At 54.6% G+C, this 16895-nt stretch overlaps 6 protein-coding genes across 6 annotated transcripts; 4 read left to right on the top strand and 2 right to left on the bottom strand.

The window, feature by feature from the left end:
- Positions 1-871: 871 nt before the first annotated feature.
- CCMA1212_007493 (uncharacterized protein) lies at positions 872-1624 on the bottom strand (the record flags this gene model as incomplete). Its single annotated transcript, XM_073704661.1, has 1 exon — positions 872-1624. The coding sequence occupies one exon, from the start codon at positions 1622-1624 to the stop codon at positions 872-874; it is 753 nt and encodes a 250-aa protein (XP_073557154.1).
- Positions 1625-4856: 3232 nt separating this feature from the next.
- CCMA1212_007492 (GTP-binding protein RHO3) lies at positions 4857-5880 on the top strand (the record flags this gene model as incomplete). Its single annotated transcript, XM_073704660.1, has 5 exons — positions 4857-4906; positions 4996-5046; positions 5181-5230; positions 5331-5420; positions 5498-5880. The coding sequence occupies 5 exons, from the start codon at positions 4857-4859 to the stop codon at positions 5878-5880; spliced, it is 624 nt and encodes a 207-aa protein (XP_073557153.1).
- A 1309-nt stretch (positions 5881-7189) lies between these two features.
- CCMA1212_007491 (uncharacterized protein) lies at positions 7190-7720 on the top strand (the record flags this gene model as incomplete). Its single annotated transcript, XM_073704659.1, has 1 exon — positions 7190-7720. One exon carries the CDS (start codon positions 7190-7192, stop codon positions 7718-7720), a length of 531 nt encoding a protein of 176 aa, XP_073557156.1.
- A 582-nt stretch (positions 7721-8302) lies between these two features.
- CCMA1212_007490 (putative beta-glucosidase E) lies at positions 8303-11179 on the top strand (the record flags this gene model as incomplete). Its single annotated transcript, XM_073704658.1, has 1 exon — positions 8303-11179. One exon carries the CDS (start codon positions 8303-8305, stop codon positions 11177-11179), a length of 2877 nt encoding a protein of 958 aa, XP_073557155.1.
- A 148-nt stretch (positions 11180-11327) lies between these two features.
- Positions 11328-12512, bottom strand: CCMA1212_007489 (putative 1-aminocyclopropane-1-carboxylate deaminase; the record flags this gene model as incomplete). The annotated part of the gene is made up of 2 exons (XM_073704657.1): positions 11328-12222; positions 12325-12512. 2 exons carry the CDS (start codon positions 12510-12512, stop codon positions 11328-11330), a joined length of 1083 nt encoding a protein of 360 aa, XP_073556899.1.
- A 1698-nt stretch (positions 12513-14210) lies between these two features.
- CCMA1212_007488 (uncharacterized protein) lies at positions 14211-16071 on the top strand (the record flags this gene model as incomplete). The annotated part of the gene is made up of 2 exons (XM_073704656.1): positions 14211-15725; positions 15778-16071. 2 exons carry the CDS (start codon positions 14211-14213, stop codon positions 16069-16071), a joined length of 1809 nt encoding a protein of 602 aa, XP_073556900.1.
- Positions 16072-16895: the final 824 nt, after the last annotated feature.

Genomic DNA, 16895 nt, shown 5'->3' with positions numbered 1-16895 from the left:
AGCAACGTTAACTGCATAAGAGCGGACGATGGCTGCATTTCTCCAGATTCTGCTTGTTCTAGCGGCCGCTTTCCATGGATCCTCCCTTTGAACTAAACTGATGCATGGCAGTTGGCGAAAGGTGGCTCTCTACATGTCTGCATTTGCAGCTAAAACAACTGAGAGAGAGACGTCCATCGATTTGGTTGCATTCAGGATCCAGCCTTTACTTGGAGTGATCATTTCCATTGGAGGACTTGTTGACTATGTTGCTCTGGGATTCAAATATCCACCAATGACACACATCCCGAGGCAAGTTGGAAAGGATGGTATCTAGAGTTGTATCGACTGCAAGTCACAGGTAATTGAATTCATAGCTGAGCGACTGCCTTCCTCAACGCAAGTGCATCTGGAACACACGAGTCCTGTTTGGCATGTAGTACCTTGGTGATCAAGGCTTGGAGAAATCCTTCGCAGACGCCGATACTTCCCCAGAGCTCGTCGATGGCGCTCCTCCCAAGTGCAACATCATCAAATCGAATGCCAGTGATAATTTGAAGGGGTTTGACTGAGCTGTAGCCTGCATTAGTCTCATCGGCAGTTATTTTCACTGCTACCTGTACAGCGGTTCACAGATTGTGCTATGACATCGTAAGTGTCCTAGTTCGACGGCTTGACCCGAGACTGCTTATAGACTTGGCAGAATGGAGTGTAAAGTATCTTTGTAGTTATGGTCTATTACAACTACTGCCGCATTCAGTGAAACATCAAGCTCCTCCCTGACTTCGTACCTCTCGTATTCCATCTGTGTACCAGTCGCCCAAGTCTTGGTTTAGCAAACTCTCTTCTTCTGGATGCAATCTCCTACTGTCATAGCCACATCTCCTCGCTATTAAGCATGCACAACAGCAATAGACTGTATATGCACCTCAGAATTAATAGCAGTCTTGCCCTGGTTGTAGTTGCCGCTCTTAAAGTAGCAGTTGGGAGTGCCCCAGCTAAAGGTATCAAGCGTAGTCTTCTTTCCGTCAATCGAGATGCTCAGAACCCCGTCAGAATACGACATGACATATGTAAAGTACGTGCCCAGAGGCACACTCCCAAGCTTGGTGATGGCCTGGCCACCGCTGGGCCCCTGCTTGACACCAACCGTGATGTCGCCCTTCTGGCTGTAGTACATCTCCGCAAGAGGCTTGCTGGCTGCAGCCGCAAAGACCTGGCCAATGGCCGTGCCGTGAGAGCCGTCATCCGCCTGGACGACCTTCATGGTGACGGTCAGCGTGTTGGTTCCGGAAGGAGGCCAATCCGTGTTCTGGCCTGTCGCGGGATCGACTTCGCGCAGCTCGGTGCGGCAGTGCTCGCTGCCAGAGGTGGTGGCACAGCCAGTGATGTCCGGGTTGCCAGGAGCCGTGAGGATGAGCTCGCCATTGCCCTTGTCGGTGAAGAATGTGGGACCGGTGTAGCCATTGCAGCCTTGAAGGTCCTTGCTCTTGATGGTGTCGACTTTGCCGGCGCTGCCGGTGGGAAGCTGGAGGCTCCAGGGGCTGAGGTCAAAGTTGCCTCCGGGGGCACAGCTTGGGTTCAAGGCGAGGACAGCCGTGATGGAGAGAAGAGAGAGGAGGCCGGTGATGGACTTGGGAGCCATTGTGAATGCTCATCAAGAATGTCGTTCTTGGACAGTTGTTGTTACGAAAGTCGAAAGGATAAGATGAGATCTCCGGCTGAACTTGTTCAACCGAGACATTCAACTCCAATCGTTCACAACTCGTCGTCTCCTCTTATACCATATCAGGATATATGAGCATCGTCTGTGTTCGACGTTGAGAACCAGATGCTTCACGACACTCCTACCTTACTTCCAACACAAAGAAAGCATACTTCAAATTTACTTCGATTTTCCACCAATCGTAGTAATTCTGAGTTGAAGAGATGATTATCCCGTATCTGAGTATCTAGTCGAAACGTTTTCTGATTCAGGTAATCCAACATCAAACCCGGTGTACAAGTATCGTATAACACCGTGGCACTTCTCTCAGCGTTTGCTACAAACCACGTCTTAATGGCAATCCCTGCACCAGCAGCACCAAGTAACGTGGCTCAGTCTCTAGGCAGCTGATCAGAGGGTTGGAGCATGCATGCACTCAATGTCAAGTCCAGCTCTGATCCCTCGCGATGTCACGGCAACGGGATCTCCTGTCAGATCCCGCCGGCCTGCTTCCACCGCTACCGTGACGGCTAAACTTCTCATTGGTGGGATTTTGGAGATCATGGCCATCAAACGCTCTGCACATCCGTTGCCACATCTGTGCGAGATGCCCTGCGTAGGATTTACAGTTGAGCAATGACGAAGCTGGATTGGCAGCCATGAATAGATCGTCTGCGTAACCTTATCTTTGATTGCCTACTTGGGTAATTCGCTTTCGAGACCCATCTATGGAGGTGAAGAACTAAGGCCAAAGCAGATGCCACATAAGAAGCCTAGTTCCATACTATATTCGTTTTCGTCGAGAAGGCAACCCATCCCCTTCATCTGTAGGTCTTAGGCCTTCAAAACTCCATCGTTTTGCCTCTAGTTACGCCCTTCCAGGCCTTTGCCCAAGTCGAATGATGATGCCCAGAGGAGGCCTCACCCCTGAGAGTCTTCAACCTATGACAATAGCCTGAAGGATTTCCTATCATATGCTCCTCTCAACGTGACATTAACCGTTGAGTCGAGTCCTTCCTTAGGTAGCTAACATCAATCGAGCACCCATGATACCCACTCCTTCATCTCGATACGCTTCTACTAAAAAATAGGTGTTTGTTGTGAACGCACAATATATTTCGACTGTTCGACTGCGGGTCATCAGTTGACAGCTCGAAACATCCGCTCAAAATCCAAAGACTGGCTACGTGCCAAGTCGTGGTTACCTTACCCTGCATCCACCATAGTAGGCCTTCAAATACCACATACATCCTCAAGCCACAATATGCGTTACTTTCGGGCACAGCAAGTGAAAAACCACAGCTACAATAGAGTTACAGTCTACAATCCTTAGATCGCCATGTCATGCATTTATAGGGACAGAGGTTGAATGTCGCTAACATTAAGCGAAATAGGACCGTCGCTACCCATCAAGCCTGTGCGTGCTCGAAACAAGGGGCAGTTGTTGCCCTGAGTATGTCGCCACCTGGTACGTGCTCTCTGAGGTAAAACCGCTGACCCGGTCAAGCGCAAAGCTTGCACAATGGAGTTGTTTCCCGTACGGCTTCTGGAAGGTTTCTATACATCAGATCGCTGGGGAGTTGTCAGTGTCATGCCGGAATAGTTGAATCGGTGCGAGTGGATCAGTAGCTTTGAGTTGGTCTGAGAAAATGAAAGCATGAAGATCCAGTGTGAAGATGTCGATGCTGATTTGTGTTCCAAATGAGGTAGATGAAGATGACAATGTCACAAAAAGGAGAGATCCCTACAAGGAGCATCTGCATCACGAGACGGACAATGTGTGAGGATGAAGCCGTGGACAAGGAATCCAAACAGTGCCATCTCCGTGGTCTCCAACGAGCCTAGCGCATGAAGATGCTGACATAAGGGACATACTAAGCTGTAGAGACCTTTGATGTCTGTTGGCACGCGAGCAACAGACTGAAGATTGCGCAAGTGACAACCTAGTGATGAACGATGCAGGTGACCGGTCAACAACAGCGTAGAGTTTCTTCACCAACCAGCTCGGTAGAAGCTCACCTGACGCAGCGGTTCAAAGTCTATTATCTGTGTTGAGGCATGGAGAGTTTCACACACCTAAGGTGCCAAGTCCCGATGCATGACTAAGCCGAAACCTTGCCGCGAAGTTTGATTAAGGGCCAGCTCATCAAAGCTCGGAAGGTACGCAGACGAGGCCGTGTCAACGCCACATTCTTCACACGGATCTGTCAAGTACTGCCGCATCCGCCTCAAATCTAGATCCCAAGACAACAACAACAACAACAACAATAAGGTAGCCAGATGCTGGCGATGCGCTGGTGCCTCGGCGCTTATGCCAGCGAGCGGCCTATTTGAACCTTGACGGTGGCAGTGCGGCGATTGATGAGTGGCTGCCCCCCATTACGCGGACGGACTGGACTGTATAGCCGCCAGGCTGAGCTGCTAAGGTCGACTAGCAGCGTGAGATTCAGATTGGTTCCTGACTATGCGGTCCATCGCTGACGAGCGTTGCATTGCAGGCGACTGAGTGGCTGTGATGGTGACAATGGAGAGTGGTTGTGAGTTTAGGTATATCATGAGTGCAGGACCCAGAGTCGAAGAGAGTCAATCAACTCGCGTAACAACAGTGGCAGTCCAATGTTTGTAAGGGACTTGCTTTGGTGTATCGTCTGCATCATCTCCCTCAGGCTGCAACTTGTTTGCTCTGTTACTGGCACTGTGCGAACAAGTACCGCCGACGGGCAGCATCGAGAAATTAAATTTCAAGGCCGCCAAAGCGAGCACCCGCGCTAGACCCGGAGAGACCTAGGCGCCCGCCGATTCGACGCTTCTGCAGAGCCGATTGCTATAAACAGCGTCAATCGTGTGCATTTTACCCACTTGTCGGGTCCCGCTGCTCTTATTTGCACCCACTGAGGTGACTTTTGCATCTGTCTCGTCCTCTCTGGTCTCTCTGTCTCTTCTCTCTTCTTACGTCTTCGTTCGTTCGTTCTCCTGCTCCTCACCTCTGCCTCTCTCTCCGCCTCGATTCGATCCATCCAGCCTCACGCTCGGCCTCAGCCCTTGGGTCCCCTGCGACGCGCCACCGTTTCCTTCCGCCGACCACACGCGATAGATCAGTCCAGACCATCCATCAGCCGCCGACTCGGTAGTGCAACCTTGAAGCCGTATCCGACCATCGACACCCTTGACAATGCCTCTCTGCGGCGGCTCCAAGACGGTGCAGCGCAAGCTGGTTCTTCTGTGCGTTGGACGACCTGCGCCTCCCAGCAGCCTCTGCAACCCAATTCATCGTTTCGAAGCAGCTAACCGGTGTTTTTGTTTGACGATAGGGGCGATGGTGCCAGCGGAAAGACGTCGCTGCTCAACGTCTTCACAAGAGGGTTTGTCGCCCACTCACCCGCGCCCAGCCTTTCGTTTCGCTGTCGCTTCCTTATCCACACCCTCGTTCACGACCCGACTAGCGATCAATCGAAGCCATGACATGACTCTCGAGCTCTGACACCTTGCCCAACAGTTACTTTCCCACCGTCTACGAACCCACCGTCTTCGAAAACTACGTCCACGGTACGCCGCCATTGCTGCTCCGCCCTCCCTTCGCCTAGTTTTGAAAGGAGAGAGAGGGATGCACCGCGGAAGAAAGCGAGACTGACCAGCAATTGCGCAGACATCTTTGTCGACAACGTCCACATCGAGCTCTCCCTCTGGGATACGGCGGGACAGGAGGAATTCGATCGCCTGCGATCGCTCTCCTACGGTACGACCTCTAACCTCTAGCGCTCAACACCACCCCACATTCCTTCTCAGCTGCTGACGTTGCATGCCCGCGCACAGATGACACCGATTTGATTGTGCTCTGTTACTCGGTCGATAGCAAAGACTCGCTAGAAAACGTCGAATCCAAGTGGGTCGGGGAGATTGCCGACAACTGCCCCGGCGTCAAGCTGGTCCTCGTCGCCCTCAAGTGCGACCTGCGCCAGCAGGAGGACGACGAGCCTGAGGACCAGGCAGCGGCCGACGGCAACGCACAGCGCGAGAAGCCGCCCACCATCTCCTACGACGAGGGCCTCGAGGTCGCCAAGCGGATAGGCGCCTCACGCTACCTGGAGTGCTCGGCCATGAAGAACCGAGGCGTCAACGAGGCCTTTACAGAGGCTGCCCGCGTAGCGCTAAGCGTCAAGAAGGAGAGGGAAGACAACAAGTGCACGATCATGTAAAGGTGCTGTTGTAGCTTCTGGTCCCCCCCGGTTTCCGTCCGGGTTCTCTTCTTGATACCCCCACGATGTGCCTCGCAGACGGCTGCCGAAAGCTGCGCCAAGAGAAAGATGCCATCATTTCCGAGCAACGACGCCTTCTTTGTTTCTACCTTGTCTAATTCTTCTGTCTCTTGCTCTCTTTTCCCTCCTCCCTTTCCTATATGTTTGTCTCTTCCGAGCTACCTATTCCCTGATCCATCCTTATGGACCTTCTCCGTACATATTTCGATTTGCGGCAATGACCGATTTGCGGGTTTCTACTTTTTTGTTTTAATTTCCCGGAACGGAGTGAAGGAGCTGAGAAAATTGGAAGGGGAATGATTCGATACACAGCGCGCTCATCGAGCGTTTACTTGACGCAGACTAGACCTTTCTCGTCACAATTTCTCCTTGATTCTCTTGTCTTTTCGTTGGTTGTTCTCTTTACAAGGACTCTATACACTACAGGGGAGGGGCTTTGCTTGCGTCTTAGACCAGGGTCGAATGCTAACGTTTCGTTTGTCCAACTGGTGTGTGACGTATCATCCATAAGGCACGGCTAGCTGTCGAGACATGACGCTGTCAACGTGAATGAGTGGAAGGACAATGCCCCGAGCGCCAGGTCCAGCGTAGCACACACCAACACACACGCAAGACACGCAAGCTCACACACCCATCAAGGGTCTCGGGGAAAGAATCTTTGTCTCTATGTTAGCCTATTCTTAGCAAGCCATCTCGATGCAACTTCCCAGATGCGATGCTCAACCCTTTCCCGGCCTGCCCATTAGCCCGTCGCAAGCAAGTTCGTGATGCCATCTAGTCCAAGGCCTCTGCGCTCAGCCGCCGCAAGCTTGGACAATGCATAAATTAGACCTTTCATCACCGTCTGCACATCCATCGTCATGCTCGATGCGTGATTGGTGCTCGTTCTCGTAGGCAGGTCGATTGTTTGCTGCGGCCGCGAGATGGCTACACCAGGATTTGACGTCACAGCGTGGCGATGGTGGGATGATCGCTCGAGATATCGAGCAAACAGGTTTGGGTTAGGACGAGCGCACCTTGCGCACCTTCGTCATCAGGGGAATTGTAAAGGGGGAGGAATAGAGATAAAAAGAGGTGGTTGATACAATACTCTCCTTGATGTTTCTGGTTCATGAATTATTCATTGCACACCATCAAAGACGCAAAGGCTTATCAGACTTCACACTTACACGAGCGCCTCACCACATATCGCCACTAACTTCAAAATCACCATCTTCACTTATATACACTCAACACACAAGCCACCACCATGCCCTTCTTCAGCCGCAGAGAGCCCTCCCCCGAGCCCGTCTACCACCCCGAACCCGCCGCCGAGCCGCCGTCCCGCAAGCACAGCCTCTTCCACCGCAACCGCGACCGCGACGTTTCCCCCCTGTCCTCCCAACGCGCCAGCTCCTCCGGCGGTAACCCCGGCGCCGTCAACAAGCGGGACTCGGGCGGCCTGTTCCGGCACAGCACCGACAGCTCGGGAGGCAGCAGCAGCGGAGGACGCCGTCGCGGGCTGTTTGGCGGACACCGGGACAACACTGGCATTGGCGGCAGCGGGGCGTTGGACCCGAGCATCGTGCAGGCGAGGGAGCATGTGATGCAGGCCGAGGCCGCCGAGGTGGAGGCCGATCGGGCGCTGGGCGAGGCGCGGATGAGGGTGAGGGCGGCCAAGGACCATGTCTGGAGGCTGGAGGAGGAGGCCAAGGAGGAGGCGAGGAGGGCCAAGCTTAAGCAGGAGCAGGCAAGGGAGGTGTCGAAGCGAGGGAAGGGCCTTGGACGTGAGTATTCTTGATGATTGACTTGTGCGGTGCTTTGTGTGATGTGTTTGCTGACATGGAGTGTTGCCTAGGTCACGGCCTGTAACGGCTGACTGATGATGTCTGATGGGACGGTTTATGATGCGAGCAATACCCCTTGAGTTTACGTTGGCTACCTTACTATACGGAGGATGAGTGTACGATGAATGAATGAGCTTGTTGAGTTTTGATGCGCTGCGTTTGGTGTGTTCACAAGGCTGTGCTGTACTAGGTATTACTGTAACATTATCTTCGCCTTTCTTTTGCCACGAAATGATTTAATCGCTATTGTTTCTCCATGATCATGCTTACCTTAGTTATGACTGTCATTGCGAGCTGTAAGGTCAAGGTACTGTAGGTATCTCGAGTGCAGTAAGAGTACAAAGTACATTGTCGCCTCGTAGCCGACAGATCAGTGGACACATATGACGCAACAACAATCAGGCTCTTGATGCCCATCTCGACTCCTTCGATTATTCTGACATGTCCATCATCATCTGCGCAAACAATCTCCTTTCCGCGCAATCAATGGCCATTCCCGCAGCTGGCTGCACTCTCTCGCTCACTCATCAAGCCCAATGGCGTCAGTGCGTGATCCCGCCAAAGAGGGTCTCCTGCGCGAGGACCAGCGCGAGGATCAGGTCAGCTCCGACGACGACCTCGACCTGGACGAGCTGAATCCCGCGAGCAAGCATGGCGATGCCTTCACTCCGTCTGCAAGAGCCCGCAACTCCTCGCCAGTGGACCGCTCCAAGAAGCGAGGCATCCCCGGCCGCCTGTCATGGATGCTCCCTCGCCGGATGCGCAAGAGCAGGTGCTGCATCGCCGTCCTCGCAGTCATCGCCATCATCGTCATGCTGCTCGCTGCCGCCGGCGCCTTCGGATACAGGAAGCTCAAGATCACGCCCCTCGATGGAAAGTCCCCGCCATGGTATCCAACGCCCAGAGGCGGCTCCGTGCGCCAATGGGCCGACAGCTACCAAAAGGCCGCTGAGATGGTGGCCAGGATGACGCTCCCGGAAAAGGTCAACATCACCACCGGCACGGGATGGAGCATGGGGCTCGCCGTGGGGAACACGGCGCCGGCGCTGCTCGTGGGCTTCCCGGCGTTGGCGCTGCAGGACGGACCGCTGGGCATTCGCTTCGCCGACAACGCGACGGCTCTGCCCGCGGGCGTGACGGTGGGCGCGACGTGGAACAGGCACTTGATGTACGAGCACGGCAGGGTTCACGCGCTCGAGGCTCGGGGCAAGGGCATCAACGCCCTCCTGGGGCCTTGCGTTGGGCCCCTCGGCAGAATGCCTGCTGGTGGGCGCAACTGGGAGGGCTTTGGCGCGGATCCGTACCTTCAGGGCGTGGCGGGCCATGAGACCATCAAGGGCATCCAGGATCAGGGCGTCATGGCGACCATCAAGCACTTCGTTGCCAACGAGCAGGAGCATTTCCGGCAGTCCTGGGAATGGGTGCTGCCAAACGCCCTCTCGTCCAACATTGACGACCGCACCATGCACGAGATCTACGCCTGGCCGTTCGGCGATGCCGTCAAGGCCGGAGTGGCCAGCGTCATGTGCTCGTACAACATGGTGAACAATTCGTACTCCTGCGGAAACTCCAAGCTGCTCAATGGCATCCTCAAGGACGAGCTGGGGTTCCAGGGCTTCGTCATGTCCGACTGGCTGGCACAGCGATCCGGCGTCGGCAGTGCCCTCGCTGGGCTGGATATGAGCATGCCGGGCGATGGCTTGCGCTGGCAGGATGGCAACTCCCTTTGGGGTCCCAACCTGTCGCGGGCTGTCTTGAACGGCTCGTTGCCGCTCGAGAGACTCAATGATATGGTTGCCCGAATTGTGGCTGCGTGGTATCAGCTGGGTCAAGACGACGAGAAGCTGTTTGACAGGAAAGGGCCCAATTTCTCGTCATGGACCAACGACAGAATGGGCGTGACGGCACCTGCCAGTTCGTCCCCTCAGGAAAAGGTCGTCGTCAACCAGTTTGTCAATGTTCAAGCCAACCACTCCATCTTGGCTCGTCAGATCGCCGCGGAGGGAACCGTTCTCCTGAAAAACGAGGGAGCCCTCCCCCTCAGCCTCGACGGCCATCTAGGAGGTGGCGACTCAAACTCGACCAAGGGGGAAGGCGTAGTACGAATCGGCATCTTTGGAGAAGACGCTGGTCCCGGAAAAGGCCCCAACTACTGCGAGGACCGGTCGTGCAACCAGGGTACCTTGGCATCTGGCTGGGGCAGCGGTGCTGTCGAGTTCCCCTACCTAGTATCGCCCATCGAAGCACTGCGGAACAAGTTCAACAAGGACAAGGTCAAGCTCACGGAGCATCTGAAGAATGATGAGCTGAACACAGACGTCATCAAGGATCAGGATATCTGCATGGTCTTTATCAACTCGGACTCGGGAGAGGGCTATCGCGCATGGGACGGAGTCCGTGGTGATCGCAACGACCTCAAGCCACAAAAGGGAGGTCTAGCACTGGTGACCCACGTCGGACTCAATTGTGGCAACGGTTCAGGGACGACCATTGTCGTTCTGCACTCCGTCGGACCCATGGTCGTGGACCCATGGATCGATATGCCCGGCATCAAGGCGCTGGTTTCTGCTAATCTGCCCGGACAGGAGAGCGGAAACGCCCTCGCTAGCATCATCTTTGGAGAGGAAAACCCTAGCGGCAAGCTGCCATATACCGTTGGAAGGTCTCTTGGCGATTACGGACCGGGTGGCCAGGTTATGTATCTGCCCAACGGGGCCGTCCCTCAGCAAGACTTTAGCGAGGGCCTCTACATCGACTACAGGCATTTTGACAAGTTCAATATCGAGCCGCGGTACGAGTTTGGATTCGGGCTCTCGTACACCACTTTTGACTACAAGAATCTCAAGATCATGGAGATCAAGCCGAGGTCGCCGTTGCCGGATGAGCGACCTGCTCCAGAGATTGAGCCCCCAAGCTTTGACACCGCCATCCCGAAGCCCGAAGAGGCATTGTTCCCATCAGGAATACGCAGACTCAAGAACTACATATATCCATACATTGAATCCGTGAAGGACGTCAAAGAAGGCAGATATCCCTACCCCGACGGCTACGACAAAGAGCAACCCCTATCTGGCGCCGGCGGAGGCGAAGGCGGCAACCCCTCGCTCTGGGAATCCCACGTAACCATATCCGTGGAGGTGACAAACACGGGCAAGCTCGGGGGAAAGGCCGTGCCCCAGCTGTACCTCTCGTATCCCGCCTCCGAAACGGTCGACTTTCCCGTCCGGGTCCTGCGCGGGTTCGACAAGGTGTACATCGAAAAGGGGGAGACGAAGACGGTGGAGTTTTCGCTGACGAGGAGAGATCTGAGCTACTGGGATGTGGAGAGGCAGAACTGGGTGATTCCGGAGGGAGAGTATACGTTTGCTGTTGGTGAGAGTTCGAGAGATTTGCGGGTTTCGGGGACGTGGTGATATTACGGTATTTGAAACAAGGCATTGCGATTCCTTTTTTTTTTTTTTTTGTCCAGGATGAAGCTATGAGGCATCATAGATGGATATAATGACAATAATTCCAGACGTTCATATATCAACTATTTCTCCAGCTCATGGGCCAAGCACTTCAAATTGACGAATACGCATTCAACGCCAACTGCCCTCCCAGATGCGCATACAGCACATTCCCCCCCTCAATCTCGCCCCCCTTTATCAACCCCATCATCCCCGCCAGACTCTTCCCCTCATACACAGGATCCGTGATGAACGCCTCCGTCCTGGCCCCAAACCTGATGGCCTCCACCGTCGTCTCATCCGGAAGGCCGTAAATCCCGGCATTGAACCTCTCATCCAGCTCGACATCTTCCTCTGTAACATCCCCCTCCTCAAGACCAATCCTGGCAGCAGTAAACTTCGCAATACGCAGGACCTGATCAAACGTCTCCTTTGGTCTTCCCGAAGCATCAATCCCAATGATCCTCCTCTTCCGCGACCCGAGCTTTTGCGCAAGTTTAAACCCGGCAATCATCCCCGCCAACGTCGATCCCGTCACCGCACAAACAACAATCGTATCGAAAAACACGCCCATCTCCTTCTCCTGCGCTTCCACTTCAAAAGCCCATCTCGCGAACCCTAGTCCTCCGAGCGGATGATCCGATGCCCCGGCGGGTATATAATACGGCTTCTTCCCTTTGCTTTCCAGCTCTGACTTGAGATTTGCGAGAGTAGGTTTGTGTTCGATGCCGAATGAGGGGATGGCGGGCTGGACGCGGACGTCGCCGCCCATGAGGCGGGATAGCTGAATGTTGCCTACTTTTTCGTAGTTTGGGTCCAACGAGTATGAGATGGAAGAGGAAGAAGTGGGAGAGGAAGTGGAAGGGACCCAGTGCTCTTGGACGGTGGCCGCAGCGAGGCCGAGAGCTGCGGCGACGGCGGTGACGGCGCGGGTGTGGTTTGATTGGATGCCGCCGATGGAGACGAGGGTGTCGCTTCCCTGGGCGAGGGCATCTGCAGCGAGATATCTGACATGATAACTACCGGTCAGTATGAGATTGTATAAAAGGGTATGATGATGGTACGGAGAAGTTTTGATGGAAGAGAGGAGGGAAGGGGAATATACATACTCTAGTTTACGGACTTTGTTGCCTCCAAAAGCAAGACCCGAGTTGCAGTCCTCGCGCTTGGCGTAGACGTTTACTTTGCCGCCGAGGGCGGCGGAGATGCGAGGGAGGTGTTGGATGGGGGAGGGGCCGAGGAGGAATGATTTGCGGGGGATGTCTGCGAAGGGGGAGGGGAGGGGGAGGGTCGCCATGTTGATGGTGCTCGTCCTTTTTTGTCGTTGATGATTTCTTGTGTGAAGTTGTTTGAATATGTTATATTGACTGGGCATTGGAGAGGGTGGAGGAGGGCGTGATGCTTCGTATATAGCATTGTGAGTCAACATGTACATGTCCTGACCTCGGTTATACAGCTTTTAAAGAACCGGTCTCGGATCTTCAAGGTGAATGGTTTCCATGGATTGATTATCTACATATCTCGCCGAGCAGATACATACATGGGATTAATGCCGAGTTGCAACACACCACATGTAGCCAAGACATAGCTCCTCTCCGATAACCATCCCTCTCACCCAATGATTGGCACGACGATCCGTTCTAGAAATATCGGAGATGATCCAAGCGATCATTTGGAGGGTAGTTATCTGCTGACTTGGGGCGTATTCTGGGGGTGGTGCATATGGTGTTGTGGTTGGAGGGCGCAGAGGTTGTTGGAGGGCGTAGTGCGGATAGGGGCGGCTTGGTGGGATGGAGGGGAGATGGGGATGGCAAAGGATGATTGAATGGAGTAGAGTTAATGTGAGGAGATGGGTTCCATATGTAAGGCTCCTATAACCTGCCCTCTTGATTGACTGCACTGTATGTGTGCTTACATTGATGTGAGTGGGAGCACATAAGGTATACAACGTACCTAGTAGGTAGATGAAAGACGGGTCGAACAGGGTAAATGTCAATGACCAACAGCAGGCCAAGCAAGGTACTGTACAACGTGTCGAGGATGATATGAGTTTAGTAGAAGAACCTGCATGAGTTCTTTCCATCTTGGTCCAATTCTGGGCAATACTATTATATTTATATATATATATATAGCTTCTAGGTACTTTGTATATCTTCCAACACCAGCATCCAACACTCTCGGCATCTCGAGCTTACCTAATCCTCCGGATCCTTTGAACAATTGACTCAATCATTGAAGTACCTATTTATCACCAGTCGAGCCTTGTTTGCTTGTACTTTTACCACTCCTCTTCCCTGTACTGAAGCAATCATAGCGTCAGACCCGCCCTCAAATCGGTCCGTGCCGTTGGCCAGCACCAACTGAGAGTCCCAGCTTACTCTCTCAGCTCCGGTCGAATCCATTCATGGCAATTCTAAGACGAAGAAGGGTGATTGTCAGCACATGTTGCTATTATCAAGGATGAACAATTGCTGAGGCCTCACATCGCACAAGTCCAATCGCTTCATGTCCGGGCATCAGCTGCTATATCTGCTCCATCTCACCATGTTCCCCCAAGCTCAGCTGCAGGTCCCCACCTGGAACCTTCCAAGAGAAAAAAAAAAAAGCTTTCCGAATCCTGACGTCTTCCACTTGTCGATTTCTGCATCCTGCAAACCTTCTTCCTGCTCCTCCTCCGGCCTCCCGAGCGCCCTCAATCTGCCACCAATCCCACTCGCATCGTGCTGAAGAATCGCCGCCTCTTTTTGCTCGTTCTTCCTTTCGTCAACAGCGCTTCTCCAGCATGATCTTGTGGCGGCAGATTGTCGCGCAGGTTCTGGCTCACACGCCCGCCGTCTGACGAACCCGCAAAGCACCATCGCAAACGAGCAAACAGCGGATCCCCGACCCGAGCCGCTCGAGGGCCTCACAAGCCAGCATTATAAAGCACAACCCATAACCAGAAACGGCGACAACGAAATCGAGAGACAATCGATAAAGTCGTCCAGCAACGGCCATGACGCGCCCTGCCAACGCTCGCCCAGGCCCGGGCATCCTCACGGCTCGATCACGCGCATCCCGATCGTCGGGCTCGTTCCACGCCGGCGCGCCCATCCCCAACATCACCTCGCTGCGCCGCCCGTCGATTCCGAAATACCAGACCTTTCCGACGCCTCCGCCCAAGCCGCCCGGCTCGTCCTCGGACGCCGACAGCGACCGCTTCCCCTCCGCCATCGGCTCCGACGCCTCGTCCGTCTCCTCGTCCCACGACCACGACGAGACGCCGCTGCCCGTGCGCCAGCTCCTGCTCCTGGCCTTCCTCTCGCTGGCCGAGCAGACGGCCCTCAACTCCATCGGCCCCTATCTGCCCCAGATGGTGGCGTCCATGCCGGGCATCCCCCGCGAGAAGAGCGGCCTCTACGTCGGCCTGCTGGCCAGCGTCTTCGCCCTGGCCCAGCTGTCGACCAACTTCCTCTGGGGCTACGCGTCGGACGTCGTCGGCCGGAAGCCGGTGCTGCTGGCGGGCACCTTTTCGCTCATGTGCTGCTTCTCCGCCTTTGGCTTCTGCAAGCAATACTGGCAGATGGTCCTGGTCCACGCCGCCATGGGACTGCTCAACGGCAATGCCGCCTGCGTGCCCAGCATCCTGGGCGAGATCACGGACCGGTCCAACCAGAGCAGGGCATTTACCTATCTGCCCATCATCTACTCTCTGGGAGGTCTTACGGGCCCTGCGCTGGGAGGAATCCTGGTCGGGCGCATGGGCTCAGCGTTCCCCTACCTCGGGCCAAACGTCCTGAGCGCCGCTGTTCTCGCGGCCGCCGTCATTGTGGTGGGCATCTGGTTTGAGGAGACGCTGGAGGATATCGACGATGACCCGTGGAAACCGACGTGGGCTACGCGGCTCTCGACTCGCATATCAGGCATCTTCAGCCGGACTCCGCGGCGGCAATCATGGAGCTCACGATGGCCCCGTCCTCAAACCGCTTCTCAAACGCAGCCTCTGCTGTCCCCCAGCTCCGACGACGCAGCCTCTGACGACAACGAGGTCATTACAGACGATGAGGGAAGAAAGCCGACTGACGAGAACCACAAGGAGCACACGCCGTGGCGTGAGATTCTCAATCGCACGACGCTGATTCTGCTGGCCACCTATCTCTTCTTCCAGCTGGCCAACATCAGCTTCAACAGCCTGTACCCCATCTTCGCCGCCGCCCCGTCTCCAGCCGGCCGTGAACTGTCCCCCACCAAGATTGGCATCAGCTTGAGCTTTGCGGGACTCGTCACCATTCTGTTTCAGGCCTTTTTCTTCCAACCGCTCAAGAGCCGGTTTGGAAACCTGGGGACGTACCGCTTTGCGCTGTTTGGTCTGGCTGTCAGCATGATTGCCATGCCGTGGATTGGCTACGTTGACGATGAGCCTCTGTTTGGCTTGGGCACGGGAACATTGTGGCTATTCATTGAGCTCGGGGCTGTGCTCATTCTCAAGACCATCTGCGCCGTGGGAGGCTTGTCATGCGTAATGCTCCTGGTAGGTTAATCGTCACCCAACAACCGTCAGCTGAAACTAACACAACATCTAGATCACCAACTCGGCGCCCTCCCACGACAGTCTAGGAACCCTCAACGGCGTCGCCCAGACTCTATCCGCGCTGGGCCGCAGCATCGGTCCTTTTGCCTCAGGCGGCCTGTTCACGGTGTCCATGGGGATCCGGCCCAAGGGCGAGGCTCTCTCATGGAGCTTATTCGGCGGCTTGGCCTTGCTGGGCTGCATTGGGTCGTTTTTCATTCGGAGGGATGGGCTGGAGAGCGATGACTGGTATGATGCGGAGGAAGAGGAGGATGAGGGGAGCGAGCATGCGGATGTTGAGCGATAACAGAACTAAGCAATGCCATTTACTTGAGAGATTCTTGAAAAGAGTTGATAGATACCTATGGGTGGCAGAAATACACATAACAAGTTAGACGATATATGACGAGCTCTCGGATTGAATACATGGGCGTTATTTTCAAACAACTAGGTCATACACTCAAGTCAGCAATGTCAAGCCGTGCAAGTCCCAACCTCCGCAACAGCATCAACACCGTCAAGCCAAGGCAGGAAATTCACACGAGAGCCCCTGACTCTCATCGGTACTCTCTACCGACAGCCGAAGTTTCATTCTATATAAAGTAATGTAGTAAGATTTTAGGGTCAGCGGTGCAGTTGCATCAGGACAAAAAGCAGAACCCTAGAATGTTCAAAGTTATACGATGCCGATGGTCCGACGGAGCAAGAGTTTGCGGGCAATGCGGGAGTTGTCAAGGGCACGAGATGTAAGATGGCCGACGTTCGACTGCAGCTGATTGGCGGGGAATTCTCCAGAGATGGGAGGCTCACGCCCTTGCGGTTGCTTGTTTGACAGGAACAAGTCCGTCATCTTCTTGACATGAGCCACCGAGATGCGCTGACAGGACCGACGAGCCGAAAGACAAGGGTGAGGCCAGGTGCTAGTATCCCGTTTGACAAATACTGTCCCTGAAAAGTTTTCTTACGGGCTGGCTCTCGGGCATGTGCTTGTTGGTCGAACGAGTCAACGGGCACCTCGTCTTGTCTCGGATCACTTGCTGATGTTCCGAAAATGGCCTAGTTCGTGATGGAGGTTGCACGATGCAGATGTTGAAGCCGGATCCGTGAGTCTCCAGGGGGGGGGGGGGGGGG

Source organism: Trichoderma ghanense, assembly GCF_004382785.1.
Source record: "Trichoderma ghanense strain CCMA-1212 chromosome Unknown scaffold_9, whole genome shotgun sequence".
Classification (NCBI taxonomy): Eukaryota; Fungi; Ascomycota; class Sordariomycetes; order Hypocreales; family Hypocreaceae; genus Trichoderma; species Trichoderma ghanense.
This window is presented reverse-complemented; position numbering and strand designations above follow the sequence as displayed.